At 42.5% G+C, this 20313-nt stretch overlaps 1 protein-coding gene across 18 annotated transcripts in view; it reads left to right on the forward strand.

The window, feature by feature from the left end:
• Positions 1 to 829: 829 nt before the first annotated feature.
• FHOD3 (formin homology 2 domain containing 3) overlaps positions 830 to 20313 on the forward strand; it is a 573780-nt gene continuing 554296 nt past the window's right edge. For 10 of the 18 annotated variants that reach the window (XM_061588115.1, XM_061588116.1, XM_061588120.1 and 7 more), the window contains exon 1: positions 831 to 1634. In XM_061588115.1, the coding sequence (XP_061444099.1) occupies positions 1464 to 1634 (171 nt within the window). In that variant the 5' untranslated portion in view covers positions 831 to 1463. Of the gene's footprint in view, positions 1635 to 20313 lie in introns of all 18 variants that reach the window. The other 8 variants (XM_061588106.1, XM_061588108.1, XM_061588113.1 and 5 more) reach the window with 1 other exon arrangement.

Consider the following 20313-nt stretch of genomic DNA (forward strand, 5'->3'; position numbering starts at 1 on the left):
CCCCTCACTCTTACGATGATATTGCTGACTCCCAATATGTGCTTTATTCACCATCTAACCTCTTGGTTGCTTTTGTGGGTTGAGATCAAATGTCAGAGTCAGTATCAGTAGAAACCCTCTTACAAGAGAAACTTTATGTTGAGATACTGACAACAAATATGTGGTATAGAAATACTGATAAGGAACTTTTTCAGGACTGGGATAATAAAATACAGCCCTGTTTCTCCCTGTGGAAATTATTCTGCGGATTCCTTAGGGTTCAATACTGTCTCCCACGCTGTTTAGCACCTCCATGAAACCACTGGGAGGTAGTTAAGTGTCTATGAGACATGCAAAGGACACCTTGATCTTTCTCTTTTCATCAAGTCCTGGTGAGGGCGAAGCAGTGTGGCTCTTCAGCGGATGAAGAGGCTCTGCAGGCCTGGAGATTGCTCCTGGAGATGGAAGGTTAACTTTGTCTCCCTGGTTGCATGTACCAGGAAGATCCCTCCGTCCCCCTCAATTAGCCTTTGGGAACCAGAACTTAAAACACTTTTTTCAAGCCCAGTTATGTGTGTGGTTGATATGCCTGCATTCCCTGCTTTGCTTCTCCGGTTTGCAGATGTGCCCAGAGGTCCAAAGAGGTTGGCGACCCATGTTCTATTAATTCTTTCCTTGCACACCACTCGGTTTCTGGCTAGGATTGATGTGTGCTGTGTCTTACAGGCACATGGTGATGATAACGAAGAAGTGGGTGTTTTGATTCATCTCCCAGGTTGTGTCCACTGGAGGGCGCCACCTGCAGCTGCATTTTGCACGCGCGCGCGCGGGGGGGGGGCGATGGATTGTGTGAGAAGGTTTCCCAGCAGCAGCTGCTTCTTCTCTCCTTTTCTTTTGCGTCCCGCTTTGGAGCGGCGAGCGGGTGGCTGAGAATGGAGCCGCCGCCGCCGCCGCCGCCGCGACCCCAAGCACCAGCGCTCTCCGCGGCGTTCCTGCGGACAGGTTCGGCAGCCGCCTTGTCCTCTGCGCGGTGACTTTGTCTGCTGGGACGAAGCGCGCGGGCGATCATCATCTCTTTCTCCTCGGAGCCGATCACCCGCCGCCGTGCCCAGGGTGATCTTTTACAGCGTCCGGCGCTTCTCTTCGCTCTTCTGTAGCTCGCCGGCGCCCGAGTTCAGCTGGATCTGCTTTTTCGCTTAGGAGCCCATTTCGCTCCGCAAGGGCGCCTTGGTAGTGCGAGTTTGACCCTCTCCTTCCACGCGACGGACGCGAGATCTCCTGAGCGGGGGAACAAGGGATAGACTTTCCTTCCCGACGCCCTCCTCTGACCCAGCCGCTGGAAATAACTTTTTTCCCCTTGGGAGGTGGGGGAGGGGATCTTTTTTGTTTGCTTGGTGAAGGAAGACGCCGGTGTTCCTTCCCCGCGAATCCTGCCGCTCCTGGGTGTATGTGTCGGTTTTTCTTCTTTTTTGCATGGATGCACCATGGCCACCGCAACGCTGGTCTGCAGGGTGCAGTTCCTAGATGACACCGACCCTTTCAACAGCACCAATTTCCCCGAGCCCACCCGGCCGCCCTTCTACACCTTCAGGGAGGACATCCCCCTGGCCACTCAGCTGGCTGGGGTGCACCGCCTGCTCAAAGCCCCGCAGAAGGTACTGGGGAGGAAGGAGGGGTTCCTGGGAACAATGCCGGTAGTTTGGGGGCGGGGGGCTTCTTTGGATGGGGATTGGGCTAGAAACATACACCCCTTGAAACTGTGCTCCCCCCCCTCATTTATGCGGACAGATTATTATTTATATAGCGCCATTGGTGTGCATGGAGCTTTGCAGAGTAATGTAAATAAAAGTTTCAATTTCCTGGCCCCAAGGAGCTTATGATCTATAACTGTGCTGGGGGACATGAGTGGGGTTTATCACATTATGCATGGTGTGAGTGGGGATAACTTTTTCGCCCTCTCCCCAAACACTAGAAGTAAGAGTAATTGAGTAGCAGTGGATGTGGGACAGGCAAGTACTTTACACAGTGCACAAATAGCATATGGAATTCATTGGCACAAGATGTGGTAATGGCCGGTAGTTTACATGGGTGTAAAAGGGGGTTAGAAAAAATCATAGAGCTTTTGTCTATCAGGGGGTATCAGTCATAATGGCAATATTGATCCTCCAGCTTCAGTGACAGTATACCTCAGGGATAACAGGCAGGTGGACAAATAACAGCAGGGAAGTGGTATTAACTTCATGTTCTGCTCGTAAGCTTCCCAAAGGCATGTGGTTGACCACTGTGAGAAAAGGACTGCATGCACTTTTGGGCTGTTCTTACGTTTTTATGATGTGTCAAATTTATACCAAATATATTGGGGATAACCGCCTGCCAGCTGTTATCTATTTTGGTTTAGTGTAGCATGACTTGAGAACTGGATCCTGTATTCTGGCACTATATCTTTGAAATTTCTGAACCTCCTGTGGAAGAAAAGTGACAAGCAATAAAAACAATGGAAGTTGTTACATCCAGAAATGCAAAATGTAGGGTGCATTGTGGGTTGCAAGGAAGATATTCCAGAAAATTCTTAGGTGGGACATGCAGTGAAAATCATTGTCCTTATGCTGCCTGTGGGCTTCCCATAGTCATCTGGTTGCCCACTGTGAGGACAGATTGCTGGAGTAGATGGGCCTGTGGCTTGATCCAGCAAGGGTTCTTTTTATGTTCTTATGATATATCGTGCCTTGTTCTACTGAATATACTTCTGTACAATTGTCATACATGGTGATCAGCCCACAGATTGCCTGCTCTTAGCAACAGACAATGAGATCTTCAGTCATACAACTATTATACAGATAATACAAGTGTACTGCTATATATAATGTAATTTTTAATTCTCAATAGTAGAAAAGTATGATTCAAGGCAATGGATATTAAAACATATATGTCACTGAGATATTTGTTGTTTGTTTTTCTATACTGCTTTCTGTTCAATTTATCTCAAAGCAACTTACAAACAATAAACAGCAGCAGCAGCAACATAACAGATCATCATAGAATAAGTTATATAAAAAAGAATAAGTCACTACTTTTGATGCGATTGATCCAAATTGGATCAATCTTGATGCTCTTTGGACTATTTTTATCCAAGGTCTTGATGCTCATTGGGCTATTTTTATGTTTTTGTACACTGCTACTAAACTTTTTCTACATACATGGGTCCTTTTATCCTGGCAGTTTTCAGCCAGTTTGCATTATATACATTCACAGTAAAGTCTTGTTCTTTATACAGTGTTCTTCATTGAATCTCAGTGTGATACATACATTTTAATGTTCTGTGCTTTGGAGCACGTATTGTGTTGCTTTGGAGCCCGTTAAATGTTGCATTTTATATAACAGAGTACTTATTCTTGCATTTACCTATAGGACCGTTGTATACCTGAGAACATCTCACGGTCTATTGCTGTTACTGCTGTTGCTCTTGTTTTTGTTTTATACTGTGATTTGCTATGTAATCATCGTGCCACATTTGATATTGCCCTCCTTTGATTATATTACCTTGTGCACTTTGCAAAAAGTTCATGTACCTGTTTTCCTCTGTCAGGTAACATATTTGTACAAAATAATTGCTGGGAATTGCTGCATCTCTAACAGTATGGGGAAGGGCTGTAGCGCAGTGGTAGAGCCCTGCCTTGCATGCAGAAGGTCCCAGGTTCAATCTCCGGCATCTCCAGGTGGGGCTGGGAGAGGCTCCCATCTGAAACCCTGGAGAGCTACTGCTGGTCAGCATAGACAGTACTGAGCTAGATGGACCAATGGTCTGATTCCGTATGAGGCAGCTTCCTACGTTCCTAACTAGACTGACATACATCTTTCTTGATGTTGACATAATGCTGATTGGGAAACCCATGCTGAGGATTTAGGAGTGGGGCAGTCTGTTCCTGTGCATGTCTACTCAAAAGTCCCACTGAACTCGGGTAAGTATATGTAGGATACAAGCCTTAGTAGCAGAGCTTGGAAAAGTTACTTTTTTGAACTACAACTTCCATCAGCCCCAGCCAGCATGGCCACTGGATTGGGCTGATGGGAGTTGTATTTCAAAAAAGTAATTTTTCCAAGTTCTGCTTAGTAGTTAGTTTAGTTTTAGTTTAGTTTATTTATTTTGCGGTCAAGGACCCGTCCTGTTACAAGCGTGTAACAGTAAAATAATAAAAAAACAAAGATATAAAACAAAGGACCATACATTTCAGTTCAATATTTACATCCATAAAATACATTCATTGGGTAAGTGAAATTTCCGATCTTAACAGTTGTGCAGCATATATAAAATTCGCAACCTTCATTGTAGTTTCTTTCTTAGTTCCTGTGATTAAATAACTTAGCTTATTATCGGGGGCTAACCGTGTAATATTTCCCATTTCACCAGATAGAAATTTACAACGTACAGCCTCATATATAGGACAGTTAAACATAACATGATAGAGTGTTTCAATACTACCTTCCCCACAAGGGCAGACACGTTGTTCATAGGGTAAACCTTGATATCTCCCAATCAGTAATGCAGAGTGGAGGGAGTTAAATCTAGCCTTAGTAGTTAGGTTGATGTAGACCATTTTCTTTCTTTAGCTTATGGCATGAATGAATCTGTAACATTAAATTTCACACTTTCCAGGTAGTGAGGAAAGAGCCTGTAAGATGTTTGTGAAGAATAGTTCCGGCACTTTGGAGGTAGAAGCCAGTGTGGTGGTGTGGTTAGAGTGTTGGACTAGGACTTGAGAGACCAGGGTTCAAATCCCCACTCAGCCCTGAAGTTCGCTGGGTGGCCTTGGGCCAGTCACTGTCTCCTACCTCAGAGGTTGTTGTGATGATAAAATGGGGAGGGGGAGAACTATGTATGGTGCCTGAGCTCCTTGAATGAAAGGCAGGATATACAGTAAGTGTAACAGTAAGTAGTAAGTGTACGTCTTCTGTCCAGTGGGGAAGGACTGTACTTGAGGGTTCAGGGAGAGGCTTTTGCTTATATTTTAGTGTAAAAATAGTGCAACTGTGTGTTGATGCCATAGTAACATGGGGTTGGGTGGGCAGCAACCCTAGTGGTCAATTAGGGTGACACTCAAGTTCAACTTGAGATCCTTGCAGGTGGCTTCTATAGTTGCTGTTACTGGGCATTTGTAGCCATTGCCAAAAATGTGTTTGTGGATGTTTGTAGCAAGCAATGGGACTATGGAGATTTTCAAAAGCAAAACACAAGAGGCATCCATCGTTGGTCAAACTTCTAAAAAACTTGTGCTCAAGTTACTTTTGCCTGGAGTTAAAACACAAGAATATTCCTAGTGCTTTTTCTTCCTCCTCAATTAAGCTGGGCTATTTGTTCCATGCTAATGCATTTTAAGGAGTTCCTTTTTTAATAAGTAATCCCTTAAGAGAAGCAGGGTCTGTGTGGAATGGGTGCCGCTGGATCTCAAGAAGGATCTGTTTGGGACACTGCATTTTGCATCTATGCAAATTAATGTATCTGGTTTCTCCATTAATAATTAATTTGCACTGTTTTCCTTACTCCTGGAGATAATACTTTCTACTTCCCCAATAGCTTTACAAGGCAGATATTCCTCCCTCATGTTTGCTATAATGACTAGAGCTTTTGGAGCTTTTAAAACAGACCCACCATAGAGCCAATCTGATACGCTTGCTCCTACTAGCAGCCTGTTTTGACTGTCATGTAATTGTGGAAAGATATGTATAATTCAAGAAGGATGGTGAAGGGCAGGGAGTATGTACAAGCAAATAAAGGTGTGTTTAAGCTGTCACTGTTGTGTGGGTCTTATGCGCTGACAGTTGTGGCAAGGCTTTGTTAAAAATAGCAGTTAAGTCTACTGTCCTTGGAACAGTTGATACTCTTTCAAGAGCTACAGCATGCAGGATAGCAGTGGGAGGGAGATTCCAGCATAAATGGCAACGAGGGAATAAGGGTGCAGTCATTGAAGCAAGGAGTCGTCATCATCTCAGAAATGGACAACAACAGCAGTGATTTGAATATTGGTCAATAGAATGGATCTAAACGACCCCATAGAAATAAAAGGGTCTTTGCTGATTGTCTAAGAGCAGTCGGTGAAAGGACCAGTCATGCCTCTCTTGGGAGGCTGTTCCATATCTTGGTCATCACCAGCTGTAAAGTTGGAGTCGTGGAGTCGGAGTCAGAGTCGGAAGCAATTTTGGGTGGAGTCAGAGTCGGTAGAAATGTACCGACTCCAACTCCGGCTTCAAAATAAATTTTGATTGACAAATTTTTTAAAATATAAATTCAAAATGTCAAAGAAGCTTCCCATGAAGTCAGCTGTAGTTGAGCAATTCACCATAACTCAAGATGGAAAACATTTTGTGTGTCAGTGTATGACACAGGACCCAGATGAAGACAAATGCTGTGATGCCAAGATCAGTGCATATTTAGGCCGTGATAAAAATGCTCCTATGAGAGCTTCCAATTTAAAAAGACATTTACAGCCCTTTCCAGGGCTGTGGAGTTGGAAGCAATTTTGGGTGGAGTCGGAGTCAGAGTCGGACAGTAGAAAAATAGAGGAGTCGGAGTCGAAGGTTTGGCATACCAACTCCACAGCCCTGGTCATCACAATAAAAATGGTATCTCCTGTGTACCTGCCCACCATACCTCTGCTCAGCATCAGAGGCTGTCCATCGTATCCCCTGCTGTTAGAGTTCTTGGGTAGGCTCATATGGGGAAAATCAGTTATTGGCTGTTTAGGAGTTTAAAGGTCAAAACCAGCAACTTGAATTTAGTAGTTGCTCACTTACTGATCAGATCTCTTATTTTATGTGTACCAACACACACAACATTCATTGCAAGGTCTTGTGGTATGTTTTTCATAGTGCTGATCCTAGGCTTGTGCCTTCTGATAAGTGCACTGTGGAGGTCAATGGCATTTTCAGATAAGGGAGAGCATCACAGCCTTAAAGCTTGCGTACATATACTGTGTAGAGTCTAGAAGTTGCAATTCCTCTTCTCGGTGTTCACGTACTGAACAGTGAGTGGTGGATGGAGATAACATGGCAAATGGGTGAAGATGCACCAAACTCAGTCTGCATGTGTGAGCACTGGCCAAGATGAAATAGGTCTTCAATTCCCCTAACACCACAACCACTGCCATGCCTCACACTGATAGCTGATGGAGAATTTAATAATAGAAAAGTGCACTATCCTGAGAAGCATCCTGTATGAACCTGGAGTTTTGATACAGCACTTATTTGTGAAAAAAGAGAACTTGTAACTGTTGCCCTCAAGGAAGATGCTTGTTGTTGAAATGTGTTAGGCAGCATACTTTTTGCTAATAAATTATACACCTGGTGCTAGCTTTGACATTGCCCTCAAAAAATGGAAAGTTTTTCTGGAAGGAAGAGTTATGAGGCACTCGAAAGACCTAACAACTTATTTGAGATGCAAGTCCTGGATGTACTTTTTGGATGCACTTTGTCAGGCTAGATGCTACACTGTGGCGTTTCTTATTCAGTATCCATGATGAAACCAGATTTCTCTCATGTAAGATCCTTGATTAAGGGCTCTCCAAATGGACAAACCTCTCTCTTTTTTGTTTTAAGTAAAGGTCTCTGTTAAAAAAGAGGGGAGGATTTGTTGTAGTCCCAATCCTAACTTTCCACTCTTCTATTAAGACTACTTTCTTGTGGACATGTCCAGTGATATTTTCATTTTGGACTAAAGTTATTGTCTGCATTAATTTTGTATCAGAGAAATGAATGCTTGATATTCAAATATGGCCATGTACTTTTAAATTATATTCCTATGGTAAGAGGACAGGTGGCAGGACAACAAAATGGATTTTGTGAGCCTTTATGATTCCCAAGAGACTTACATGAGCCTGGAAGGAAAAACACCCACTTCTATTATGCAGTGGTCAGATTATCTTACTGCCCTTCCTTCATTTGTGTGTGTTTATCATAAACATCAATTTCATTTGGATATCTGTCAGGACATTTGGATGGCATATATCAACATATGTTTAAAGTTAGGTGGATGTATTCATAGTCATTGTGTTATTAAACTGAGGTGATGTTTTCTTTTTGTTAAACTTGCAAAAATAATAATCAAAAGATTGCGTTCTTATGGACACTTACATGGGAGTGAATGTAGTGGGGATTTCTTCTGGATAAGCTTGCATAGGATCAGGCAGTAAGACACATTGAGCACTGTTTGCTTAAAAAAGCTCTCCTGCTATAACACAACCTTTGTAGTTCTAATGGCAAGCTAAATGAACTTACAGGGAACAGTCACCATCTTGAAATGTTTCCTGTATTCCTTTAAACTGCTATGTAAAACCTCTTCAAAGGAAAAAAAAAGGTTATACAATCCTGCTTCATTTGCTCTTTTTTACTTATTTATTGCATTTAATCTTTCACACTTTAGGCTGACATTAGAACAGGCAGTATTTGCAATATGTTGCAGGTAAAAAAAGGAGGAAATCAAGCTTAGCCTGCAGGCTCTCTCCTTTGCTTTTAGTCTAGAAAACCTTCTACCTCCAATTAGAAAATATAAGATAATTAGTGCACTTATCTCACCCTTTCAGAGTGACTTGCCCAACTTCCTATATATCCACACTTTAGAATTGTGTTGATCACCTAAATAAAATGCAAGGCTTGTCTGAACTCCATGTATTAGTCTAATTCAGAGATAATGCCAATATGACTGGTGTTCTACCACTGCCTGAAAACACTTGTTACAGCATTAATATATATGCTGCAAAGGATTCTTTGTTTTAGTTAGGCTCTTTCTGGTTGAAGGGATGGGAAACCTGTAGACCTCCAAATATTGTCAGACTCCAACTCACACCAGCCCCAGCCAGCAGTGGCAATGGTCAGGGATGATGGGAACTGTATTTTATTTATTTATTTAACTAACTTCATATCTCACCTTTCCATCCAGTAGGAGTTTTAGTGTGCATGTTTAATTTTTAACTTCTGCTGTTACATTTTTATGGAATTGTTTTCATTTCCTGTATGAGTATGCAAGAGTAGGAACAGAACTGAGAGACAGTCTTCCCTTCCTTTGTAGCCAGCACTGAAAGAAGCAGCCTGATGGAAGAGGAACCAGCAGATCTGTCCCTCCTCTGCCAGGCCACTCGCTTCCTTGTGTGGTATATCTGGCTGTCTAAGGCTACTGGGAGAGTTTGATACAAGAATGTGTTAAAGCCTTTCCTTACTGGGTGGCAATGGAAGCAGCAGTGATGCATGGGGAGAGGGAGAGGAGAGTCTGTTCCCTCTCCCCTTATTAGTAGCATGCTGGTGAGCAGGAGGGGAGGAGGGCAGTATGCTCATATTCTGTTTCTCCATGTGCCAGTTGCTGTACCCACTGCAGTAAAGGGAGGTCAGAAGAGGCAAAGGCTGTCATGGAGCTTATTGTCTGAGTCTTGGCTTGGCTTGGAAAATTAACATAGTTATTTATTAATTTGATTCATTTTGGTGTTAATCTGAGGTGAGCAAGGACAGGCTCATCCATCTCTACTCTGATTTCCAGCAGTCCCCTTTGCTTCTTAATTGAATATTACTTTTATTATTATTAGTATTTATTGCCTGCTCTTTGCCCAGAATACTCTCTCGTGGGGCAGGGGCCATGTAGTGGAGATTTGAATATGTGCCACCCATCTGCAAACTACAGTGGTATGGTCCAGGAGATTTTTTTTCCTCTGACACATTTTAACGCTGCTGTTGATACATAACCAAGAAAAGTTTTGAGAGCAGGCCTGCCGAGCTTGTGATCAGTCAAGATGAATGCAGCCTGCCAGTCTTATATTGTGCCCTGTCTGGTAATTGACAACCCACCTTTTCATGCAGGCCCTGGATGGTTGCAATTGGCATTGTGGATTACAAATCTGAGCTACGTAGAGGATATTGGACTCGGGGACCCTTTAAGCAATTTTATCGTAAAATGTGTTTGTTTCTGTCCCCCCCCCCCAGTATGCCAAAGGAACTCAGAGATACCCTTTGGAAGTGGGTGTTTCAGACCACATGCAATTGTTTCTCAGGAGCACCTTCATTTATTGCCAACTCATTGGTTATATACATGGAGTAACTATTGTTTAAAACAATGACACAGGCTTAAATGCTCTAGAGGCACAAATCCTTTTACTTAAGGAAAGAAGGTAAAAGGGTGACAGACCTGACTGACCTGCACTGATAGCATTGCTATAATTTAGTTTCCTTAGGGGGTATTATAAATATAAAATATGAAATAAAAAAGAAATATGAGTTATACAAGAGTAACTTCATCAGATTAAAAACAAATTGCTTTTTTAGTTTAATATATTCTTGATGTCTTTAAAGTGTATATATTTTTTCAGTTGGAACCTAAATGCAAGGAAGCTCTTGCTGTGTACAGAGAAAGATGGATGGGAATTGTATATTTGTTAAACGTTTGGCACTTTATATTTTCCAACTTTCTTGGAAGGACTGTTACTGCTATACAACATTTCTTTGTAGTATAAAGAATAAATCTGACTTACCATATCATTGTGTAGAATATACAGCAAGACTGTTTAGTGCTGAATACATCTGACGTTTAGTCTTTTAGACTCTCTGAGGATCTTTTTATTTCTCTCCCCACACTGCCATTTGTAATGGCGCTCTGGCAGAAACAGCTAGCACATATCTATCTGAGACTGTCAATAAATTATGTCACTCATCATCTGGGGAGAGGGCATGGTATTTAGAAAAATTGTTACACAAGGTTTTAAAATGGGGCAAAGTGTCAGGTAAGATAAGAGAAGCTTGTGTGGAGGCATGAAGTAAAAAGACCTTTTAAAAACATGACATATTTTATGCGTGTTCCCCTCCCCTTTGAAAAGAGGAGAGTGAAGAGTCCTGGCTATATGTGCCTTTACTGAACTGTCTGGCCAAGAAAATGTTGTAATGGGTTATCCTGATACACTCAGTAATGTTTGAATTTTACGCTCCCTTTTATAAAGGCACTGAAAAGCATGTGCCTCTGTAATGGAATGTGACATTTGTTTAAACGTGCACAGGAACACTATATAGCTCTGCAGAAACATAACGCTGTATTTGCCATGCATTAAACTCCAGGAGGGAATTAGGCTGGCAGGATGTAATTATGCATCTTGGAATTCAGCCAGGCAGGTTAACATACCTCTGCAGTTTGGAAATCACAAGGAGGTTCTGGACTAGGTCCGAGATCTACCCTTTGTTTGGCAATTAAATGGTAAGAATCTATAACCCCATGCTTAGATTTGTTTAATGCTGGCCCAAGGGAAAGATTCTCTCTCCCACCCCCACTTTGCACCATCAGCACTTCTTCTCTTGACACCTGGATAGCATTTAGTCATATTAACTCCATATAGTTACAGCATATTAATAATGCAGTTGGGAGTGGAGTTGAATGCCTTTAGGGAGGGAATAGGTTTTATTTTAGTTGTAGGATTACATCCTCTAAAGCAGCCTTTTCCAACTAGTGGGCCACCAGATGTTGTTGGACCACAACTCCCATCAGCCTCAGCCAGCATTGCCAATGGTCAGGAAAGATGGGAGTTGTGGTCCAACAACATCTGGTGGCCCACTAGTTGGGAAAGGCTGCTCCAAAGCATACATCTTGCCTTTCTTTTTTAAAAAGACGGCATGGATAAACAAGGTGATAGTGTTGTAAGTGTAGATTTGTGCATGGCTTTGCTTTAGTTTTATTCTTATAACAACTAGGGGTGTGCACAGAAAAAAATACTACTTTAGTTACCCATTGCTCATAAGTTTACATATGACAGTGTTAATAGGATAAGAATAGCAAAGAATGGGTGACTAAACAGGTAATATTATCCTCTGATCATACTTCTGAAATGTTTTTAATTTAGATAGGTATGCATGTGTCTAATTTAGATCATCAACATGTTTAATTGTGGACTGGACTGAAAAGCAATTAACTAGACCACATCTTTAAGGTTAAATACCTTATCTGAAAAATAGGTACAATCCAGTCAAGGTTAAGCACCTTTAAGGCTACAGTTCTGTGCATATAAATCCTGTGCAGTTGTTCAGGTCCTAACTAGTCTCACATTAGATACCAACACACAAATGTCCCTGTGTTCTCTCTTATAGCCAATATGGAGTCACATCAGTCTGAAGGGGGGTGATGAACATAGGCTCCTTTTTGACCAAATCCAGCAGTGTGTTGTCCTGCTTCAGTGTGTTTTCCAGCAAAGACAAAGCAGCTAAGAATAAGCAAGAGTCAGTACCAGGAACACAGTCTGTCTGAAGGCAGACCAAGGGTGTGGGGATCAGAAAAAATAATAGCCTGGGAGCGGATGCATAGACATTGTTCCAAGTCTGTGTAGTCTCCGTGCCTATAACTGAAGGCTTTTAAGCTTGAGCCTTCAAAGACCAACCCAGAGCACAGTTGTAGGCCATCAATATTACCTTAGGAATTGGTCTATTCATGAGGAGTGATTTATTCACAAGTATCCCTTCACTCAGTCAGAGACCTTATTCCTCAGGTGGGCATTTTTGTGTCTGTTCGCTGACCAAGCCTGTACCTTTAAACACCCATGTTCCCAAAGACTAGATAGTCACTTGGTGTCTGCTTCCGAGAAAGAGAAAGGTGACTGTGTCTTGAGGGGAAGGATGAGCTTTTGTCTCCCCAGAGGGCCCTGGATCCCCCTGAACTGCCTCAAGGTTTCTTAATGCAGGCTGTTTCTCTTGATGTTTGGCTTGAGCTCCAAGTCATCCTCCGAAAAGAATTCTTCAGTGGGGGCATGACGTATTGCCTGGGGCAAGAAAGTTGGTGCCTAATACGTGGGGCTATCTGGGCTGATTCTAGGGAGCCCTTTCATGCATTTAGTACCCATGAACAGTGCTTTACTTAGAAGTAATCCCTATTGAAATTAATGGGGTAAAGTCCCCCCCAAATACAGGTAGGTTCAGATTCAAAGTGATGTCAACAAAAGTAATTGCATGCTGCTCCAATCTCTCTGACTGAAATCAGTGGAACTGATTACTCAGAAATGAATCCTACTGAGGCCAGTGGGGCTTGCTCTCAAGTAAGTCTGCATAGTATTGAAGCCTGACTTGCGTCCAGCGTTCCCAAATTAAATTCAGTCATGTTGGCTACAACATCTTCACTCTAGAACAGGCCAACTGACTTTATTTTCACTATTTCAGAGTAATTGTTTGACATAGCTGATCTCAGCTCAGCTTCGGTATTTTTGTTGTATGTTGTCCGCAGTGAACAAATAGCCACTTGGGGGCATTTAAGGTCAGGAATCTGATGCGGGAGGGGGGAAATACCCCAACCACTATTATGGACCCAAACCAGTTTTGGGGACCCATGGCTGTTTTGACCTATCCTGTGAATTGATGTTTTATGGGACGGGAAAGAAAAAATAGAAATGTAAGAAAGAAAGAAAAATTTGCCCATGGTATAACAGCTTCCCACTCAGCTATCTTAACACCCCCGCCCCTTATTTACAAAATTTAACAATCTCTAAATACAGAAGAGTTTTTACTAAAGCAAGACTGAACATACTACCATCAGCTGTAGTAGAAGGGCGTTTTAAAAGAATTCCATTGCAAAACTGTCTATGCCCGTGCGGAGACGACAGCGCTGAAACAGTAGCCCATGTACTGCTATTCTGCTCTTTCTATAGAGATTTGAGGAATGAGCTAATTGTCCCACTGTTGTCACCCTTTCCAGGGCATCCAACCAACTTCTACGTGGTGTTTCTTCTTGCAGACCAAGAACAGAGGGTGACAGAAATGTCTGCAAAATTTTTAGCAGGTGCCATTAGAATAAGGTCAATGGTACCTTGAGTTTTAATCTGTTACAACTCCTTTTTTATTAGTTAGTTCTACTTATCCATCTCTCTTATGTTGGATTGTGGATCTATCAATTTTACTGATTGGTATTTTATAGAAATGTTAGAATCCTAGCAGGAAATCTGATTAAGCTATATATTTGCTTTCTATTGCTTTTATTGTATACATTTCAGTTGCAATGGCTCGTAGCTAATGCAAATAAAGGATTTGATTTGAAGATTTGAATAGAAATGTTGACAGATCCAATCATAGGTCTTCCATATCTCATTTAATATGCTAGGTAATCTGAACCCTGCCTGAAAGAGGTGGTAGTGAGACCACTCCTGAAGAGACCCTCCCTGGACCCAGAAAATCTTAATAACTATAGGATGGTAGCAAATGTTCCATTCCTGGGCAAGGTCCTTGAACGAGTGGTGGCAGGCCAGCTCCAGACACTTTTGGATGGGACCGATTATCTGGATCCATTTCAGTCGGGTTTCAGGCCTGGTTTTGGCACGGAAACAGCCTTGGTTGCCCTGTATGATGACCTTGTCGGGAGAGAGACAGGGGGAGTGTGACTCTGTTGATTCTCCTTGATCTCTCAGCGGCTTTCGATACCATCAACCATGGTATCCTTCTGTAAAGACTGGCTGAGTTGGGAGTGGGAGGGACTGCATGGTGGTGGTTCCATTCCTACTTGGCGGGTCGACTTCAGAAGGTGGTGCTTGGGGAACATTGCTCGGCACCCTGGATTCTCCAGTATGGGGTTCCGCAGGGGTCAGTTCTGTCCCCCATGCTGTTCAACATCTACATGAAACTGTTGGGTGCGGTCATCCGGAGTTTTGGAGTACATTCCCATCAGTATGCTGATGACACACAGCTCTGTTTCTCCTTTTCATCTTCTTCAGGTGAGGCTGTCATTGTACTGAACTGGTGCCTGGTTGTGACAATGGACTGGATGAGGGCTAATAAACTGAGGCTCAATCCAGACAAGACTGAGATGCTGCTAGTGGGTGGTTCTTCTGACGGGATGGTGAATGTCCAATCTGTCCTGGATGGGGTTGCACTCCTCCTGAAGGAGCAGGTTCATAGCTTGCGGGTTCTCCTAGAACCATCTCTGTCACTTGAGGCTCAGGTAGCCTTGGTGGCATGGAGTGCCTTCTACCAATTTCAGTTGGTGGCCCAACTATGCCCCTATCTGGACAGGGAAAACCTAGGTTCAGTTGTCCATGCTCTGGTAACCTCCAAGTTAGATTACTGCAATGTGCTCTACATGGAGCTGCCTTTGAAGATGGTTCGGAAACTGCAGCTTGTGCAAAATGCAGCGGCCAGATTGGTAACAGGGACCAGACGGTTCGAACATATAAAACTGATTCTGGCCCGCTTGCATTGGCTACCTGTATGTTTCTGAGCTGGATTCAAGGTGCTGGTTTTAACCTATAAAGCCTTGCACGGCTTAGGACCACAATACCTGATGGAACACCTCTCCCAACACGAACCCACCCATACACTATGCTCAACATCCAAGGCCCTCCTCCAGATGCGTACTCCGAGGGCAGCTGGGAGTCTGGCAACAAGGGAGAGGGCTTTCTTAGTGGTGGCCCCCAAATTATGGAATGATCTATTTAATGAGGTGCACCTGGTACCAAAACTGTTATCTTTTCGGCACCAGGTCAAGACTTTCCTCTTCTCCCACGCATTTTAGCATGTGTTTTTAAATTGTTTTTAATTTTTTTTAAATTGTGTTTTTAAATTGTTTTAAAATTTGTATATTTGTTTTTATTGTTTTTAATTGCTGTAAACAGCCCAGAGAGCTTCGGCTATCGGGCAGTATATAAATGTAATAAATAAATAAATAAACCCTGACAGAAGAGAAGGGAGCCCCTATTTATCAAACTACTTGAGCAGAATCCACTAGAAGAGTGTTGCCCTTCTGCCCTGAAAGATTGTTCATTCATGGAACAAAGGGTGAGAGGCAATTCCCTGGATACAGGGGGACTGCAAAAACTGCAAGTCTTTGACTTTCCTCACCTCTTGGTCTTACTTTAGGTTGTGAACGTCACAAACTATGAGAGAGTTATTTGAAAACCTTTACAGGTTGCCCCAGAGCCTGGAGATAGCAGAAGCAAAGGACAGTGGGAGCAGATTGTGATCATTTACATACTAATGGGTTGTTGAAATGAAATAATTATAATGTACTGCTGTTTTCTCTGATGAATTGCACTAAGTTTTATTTTTCTTACAGTGCAAATTGCAACATTTCTTGAATGTGTTACAACATGTAATTGCATTGGCCTATATTCAGTAACCCTGCTGCCTGGTAGCTGTAATCCCAGCCATTGTAAGAATGCTGATGGAATCATGGGGTAAAAATAGCCTTTTACTCAGATCTAGTATATGTTACCACTTGCTCTCTGCTTCAGCTAACTTGATCTTTTTTTGAATTATTAGAGGCTGACTGTTGGTTCATATTGAAAATAAGTAATATGAAGTATGCACTGCCCTTAAACTCTGTATCTCTGAGAGCATTGATGGAATAGCATCTTTAATCTTCTTTTTCATCAGGCAAAGATCAGAGAAAGATGCACATTATGTCTATTGAAACCTTGAGAAATTAAGTACACAGTGAAGAGCTTAATTTCCATTTAACTTCAGCCACGGTTATAAATAATAAATCATAAAAGCAATCATTTCAAAGAGACTTGAGCATCTCTAACTTTCTCTGAATTGCAACAATAGACAGGATTTATATAGATAAAAAGAGCCCTGCTGGATCAGATCAAAGACCTATCTAGTCTAGCATCCTGTTTCCCATGGTGGCCAACCTGATTCCAGGTGGAAAGACATGAGCATTATAATGCTCCCCCACTGTTGTTCCCCAGCAACTGGTATTCAGAGATATGCCTCTCTTAATGCTGGAGTTTGACTAGTAGGTATTGAGAGCATTGTCCCTCATGAATTTATCTAATTCTCTTGTAATGCCACCTGAATTAGTATTAACATACTGTCATAGGGCAGTGAACCTCCATTTTGTTCCAGATAATGGTGCTAGTGCAGCATGGTGGGATAACAGTAGAACAAGCCTGAGCTTGTTCTTTCCAATCTATGAGTATGGACATCAGGTGCTCATGTTATAGGGTTGCCAGGCTCAGGGCCTGAGAATGATTTTGTATCTTTAAGAGAAGAGAAAATTCAGTCAGCCAAGTGCAGGTTTTCTTGCAATACGGTAATGGGAAAAACCACAAGGTGGAATTCTCCCTTCCCCCTGCACAACTTTTAAAGATACAGAAGACCTCTTGGAGGCCGGGCCTGGCAACCAAGAGGTCTGCTGTATCTTTAAAAGTTGTGCAGGGGAAGGGACAATTCCACCTTGTGGATTTTCCCATTACCGTATTGCAAGAAAACCTGCACTTGGCTGAATTTTCTCTACTCTTAAAGATACAGAATCATTCTCAGGCCCTGAGCCTGGCAACCCTATTATGTTAGGCAGTGAGGAAGTATCAAAAGTACTCTGCCTTCTCATTTTTTAAATTAGGAAAGTTGTTGCATTTCCTATAGGAATTTGTTGGATCTGTTTCAACAAAGAGCCATGTATCATGCAGAAATTAAGCCGGTGAAGGTTTTTCTCATGCGTTTACTCTCCATGCCAGGAAAAACTTCACCTTAAGTTTAACATGTGCACCTAGGACCAGGAGCAGTAAACAAAATGGCAACTATCATTTGAGGAGATGGGGGGGTAGTGTGCTCACATCTGCATGCATATCAGTGCTTGGAAAAGTTACTTTTTTGAACTACAACTCCCATCAGCCCCAGCCAGCACCATGCTGGCTGGGGCTGATGGGAGTTGTAGTTCAAAAAAGTAACTTTTCCAAACTCTGGCATACATATGCTTATGCTTGTGCACATCTGTGCACAGACACATAGAGGCCGGAGTGAAAAAATGTTTATATGAGTATGGAGAAAAGGAAGTGTTTAGTGGATGCATTATTAATGAAATTCAGTGGCAGAGGAGTTAGGATGTTATAATGAAAATATGACAGTTTGAATTCCTTTTAGGAGAGGCAAGTTTCAACAAGACAATTTCCATTTATATTTGCAAGTGTTTCATCTAAATATTACTGTGATTTACTTGGTTAGATTTATAGGCCGCTGTGGAGAACACGTTTATTTTATTACATTTATTATCTGTCTTTTTATCTAAAGAGCTGAAGGTACTGAGGGAAAACACAAGGTGGTGAGCAAGTATATCTTGTGGAAATAAAATAATATGGCTATGAAAATAGATTGAACATAGTGTGCATCAGTCCTATGCAACTTGTAATTCAACAAACTAAACTCAAGTCACAAGTAAAATAATAGTGGCCCACTAGGGCTATTGATGTGTAGAACTCTCTATTTTATTGCCAGGAGTTTTCTGTTTTTTTCCCCTGCCCCATAGTCTTGTGTATCCATTGAATTTCACAATGTGCCTGACATCCTCGCCTTTAGGAACTGTAAATTAGATGTGCTTTATAATAGGTATAAATCTGATGTCCATCAGAATGTGTGTCTAACTGCAAATGCTGTTCTTTGCTTTCAGTGGTGCGCGTGCGTGCGTGCTTCGGATTTGTATTCCCATTCTTCAACCCCTGCAGCTAGCTTATGCATGGATTTGTGCATCCAGCAGCTTTTATTCATTCCCACCCAGCCCCACGCACACACTCTTTCTGGGAAGTAAATCACATAGAATTGGGCAGAAGGTGGGTTTTGGTTATACTTCAGTATAAGTACTGGAAAACCAGCCTATGTGCATGGGACTGCAAAAATGGGGTTCGTGAGGCATTTGATAGGCCACGGTCCATGACTGGTGGGCTGTGTTCAGTTTGGTGGGTCAGAAGTTGTGCTGGCCAAGTATACATTGAACCTTCAAGGCCTTGTTCTAGAGCCAGAACATTTGTTCAAAGATGTGACCTTTAACTGATTTTGCTGGGACTGTCCTCGTTAGTCTATAGCCACTAAAGGAAGTGGGTTCTTGTTGGCAGCTCCAGTTTCTTTGAAGTGGTTTAAGTAAGATGTGTATAGGGTTTTTCCTCCTGCAAACACCACTGAAACTAATTGCTTAGTTCTCCTTGTATTGTTTTTGTTTTCTGTTCTTTTGGAGAAACACTGGGGATGTTGAAATCCCCAGACACAGAATGTTTATTAACCCAACAAAGAATTCTAGTAAAGTCTTGAGCCTGATTCTCATAAACACCAGATGAGTTGGTAAACCTGTGTTTGGGCTATGTCAGTTCAGATTGCAGATGGAGACTTGCATGATGGAATATTTATCTGGACTACTACTACTAATCCCTGCACATAGAAAATGAGCATGTCAAGGTGAAGAGCTCTAGGCTAGTGTTCTCTCTGATGTGCTAGTTTTCCATGCAGGTCCTACCTGCAGCCTGAAGTGGTACAGCCTGGATACTGCTTCCTCTTGTTTGTGAGAACATTAGTAGCAGATAAACTAATGCCCATCCCTTATGCAGACTAGGGTTGCCAGGCTCAGGGCCTGAGAATGATTCTGTATCTTTAAGAGAAGAGAAAATACAGCCAAGTGCAGGTTTTCTTGCAATACTGTAATGGGGAAATCCACAAGGTGAAATTCTCCCTTCCCCTGCACAACTTTTAAAGATACAGCAGACCTCTTGGTTGCCAGGCCCGGCCTCCAAGAGGTCTTCTGTATCTTTAAAAGTTGTGCAGGGGGAAGGGAGAATTCCACCTTGTGGTTTTTCCCATTACAGGGTTGCAAGGACACCTGCATTTGGCTGGCTTTCTCTTCTCCTAAGATACAGGATCAGTCTCAGGCCTGAACCTGGCAACCCTAATGCAGACGTATGTAACTTTTCACAAAGGAGATGAGATAAGCTGTACTTGCTAGAATTCTTTCTTCCATACAGCTGCTTGAAGGCACAGAAACCATGACATGCTCTGCATCTGGTCACCTTATCTTATGCTGCACTTTTGTTGGATTGCTACCTTTGTCTGGCCTGACTCCTGTGCCTTTAACTTCTATCTTCAATAGGAAGCAGGTGGCAAATTTTCAGTTGGGTCTCCTGTTCTCTTATTTTGTTAATTATCCTGTATGTTCAACTTTTACTGGTCTGTGACTATTTTAAATCCAATTCTCTTTCTCTCTTTGTCTATCTGTGCTAGGTGTGGGGACTCTGAGGCCCAGGGACCAAATGTGGCCTTCACAGCCTCTCTGTCTGGCTCTCAGCTCTCCCCAGGCCTCACTGGTCCTGCTTTGCACTCTCCTTGAGTGTTTTTGCCTGTTTGGACTGTGTCCTTGAACTCTGACAATGCCTCTTGCTTGCCTGGATGGAGTATAGAGGGGTTTGCAAGTGTGTGTACAAACTAGACTAGTATACAAAGATAAAATTTACATTTATTTCTCTGCTCACTTTCGCTTCTGGCCCCCACTCTACTGACATGTGGCTTTTGGAAGTTTACCTAGAAGGGAATGTGGTCTTTGGGTTGAAAAAAGTTCCCCACCCTGATCGATGACTTTCTGAGCAATTC

The sequence above is a fragment of the Rhineura floridana genome, chromosome 11 (assembly GCF_030035675.1).
Source record: "Rhineura floridana isolate rRhiFlo1 chromosome 11, rRhiFlo1.hap2, whole genome shotgun sequence".
Classification (NCBI taxonomy): Eukaryota; Metazoa; Chordata; class Lepidosauria; order Squamata; family Rhineuridae; genus Rhineura; species Rhineura floridana.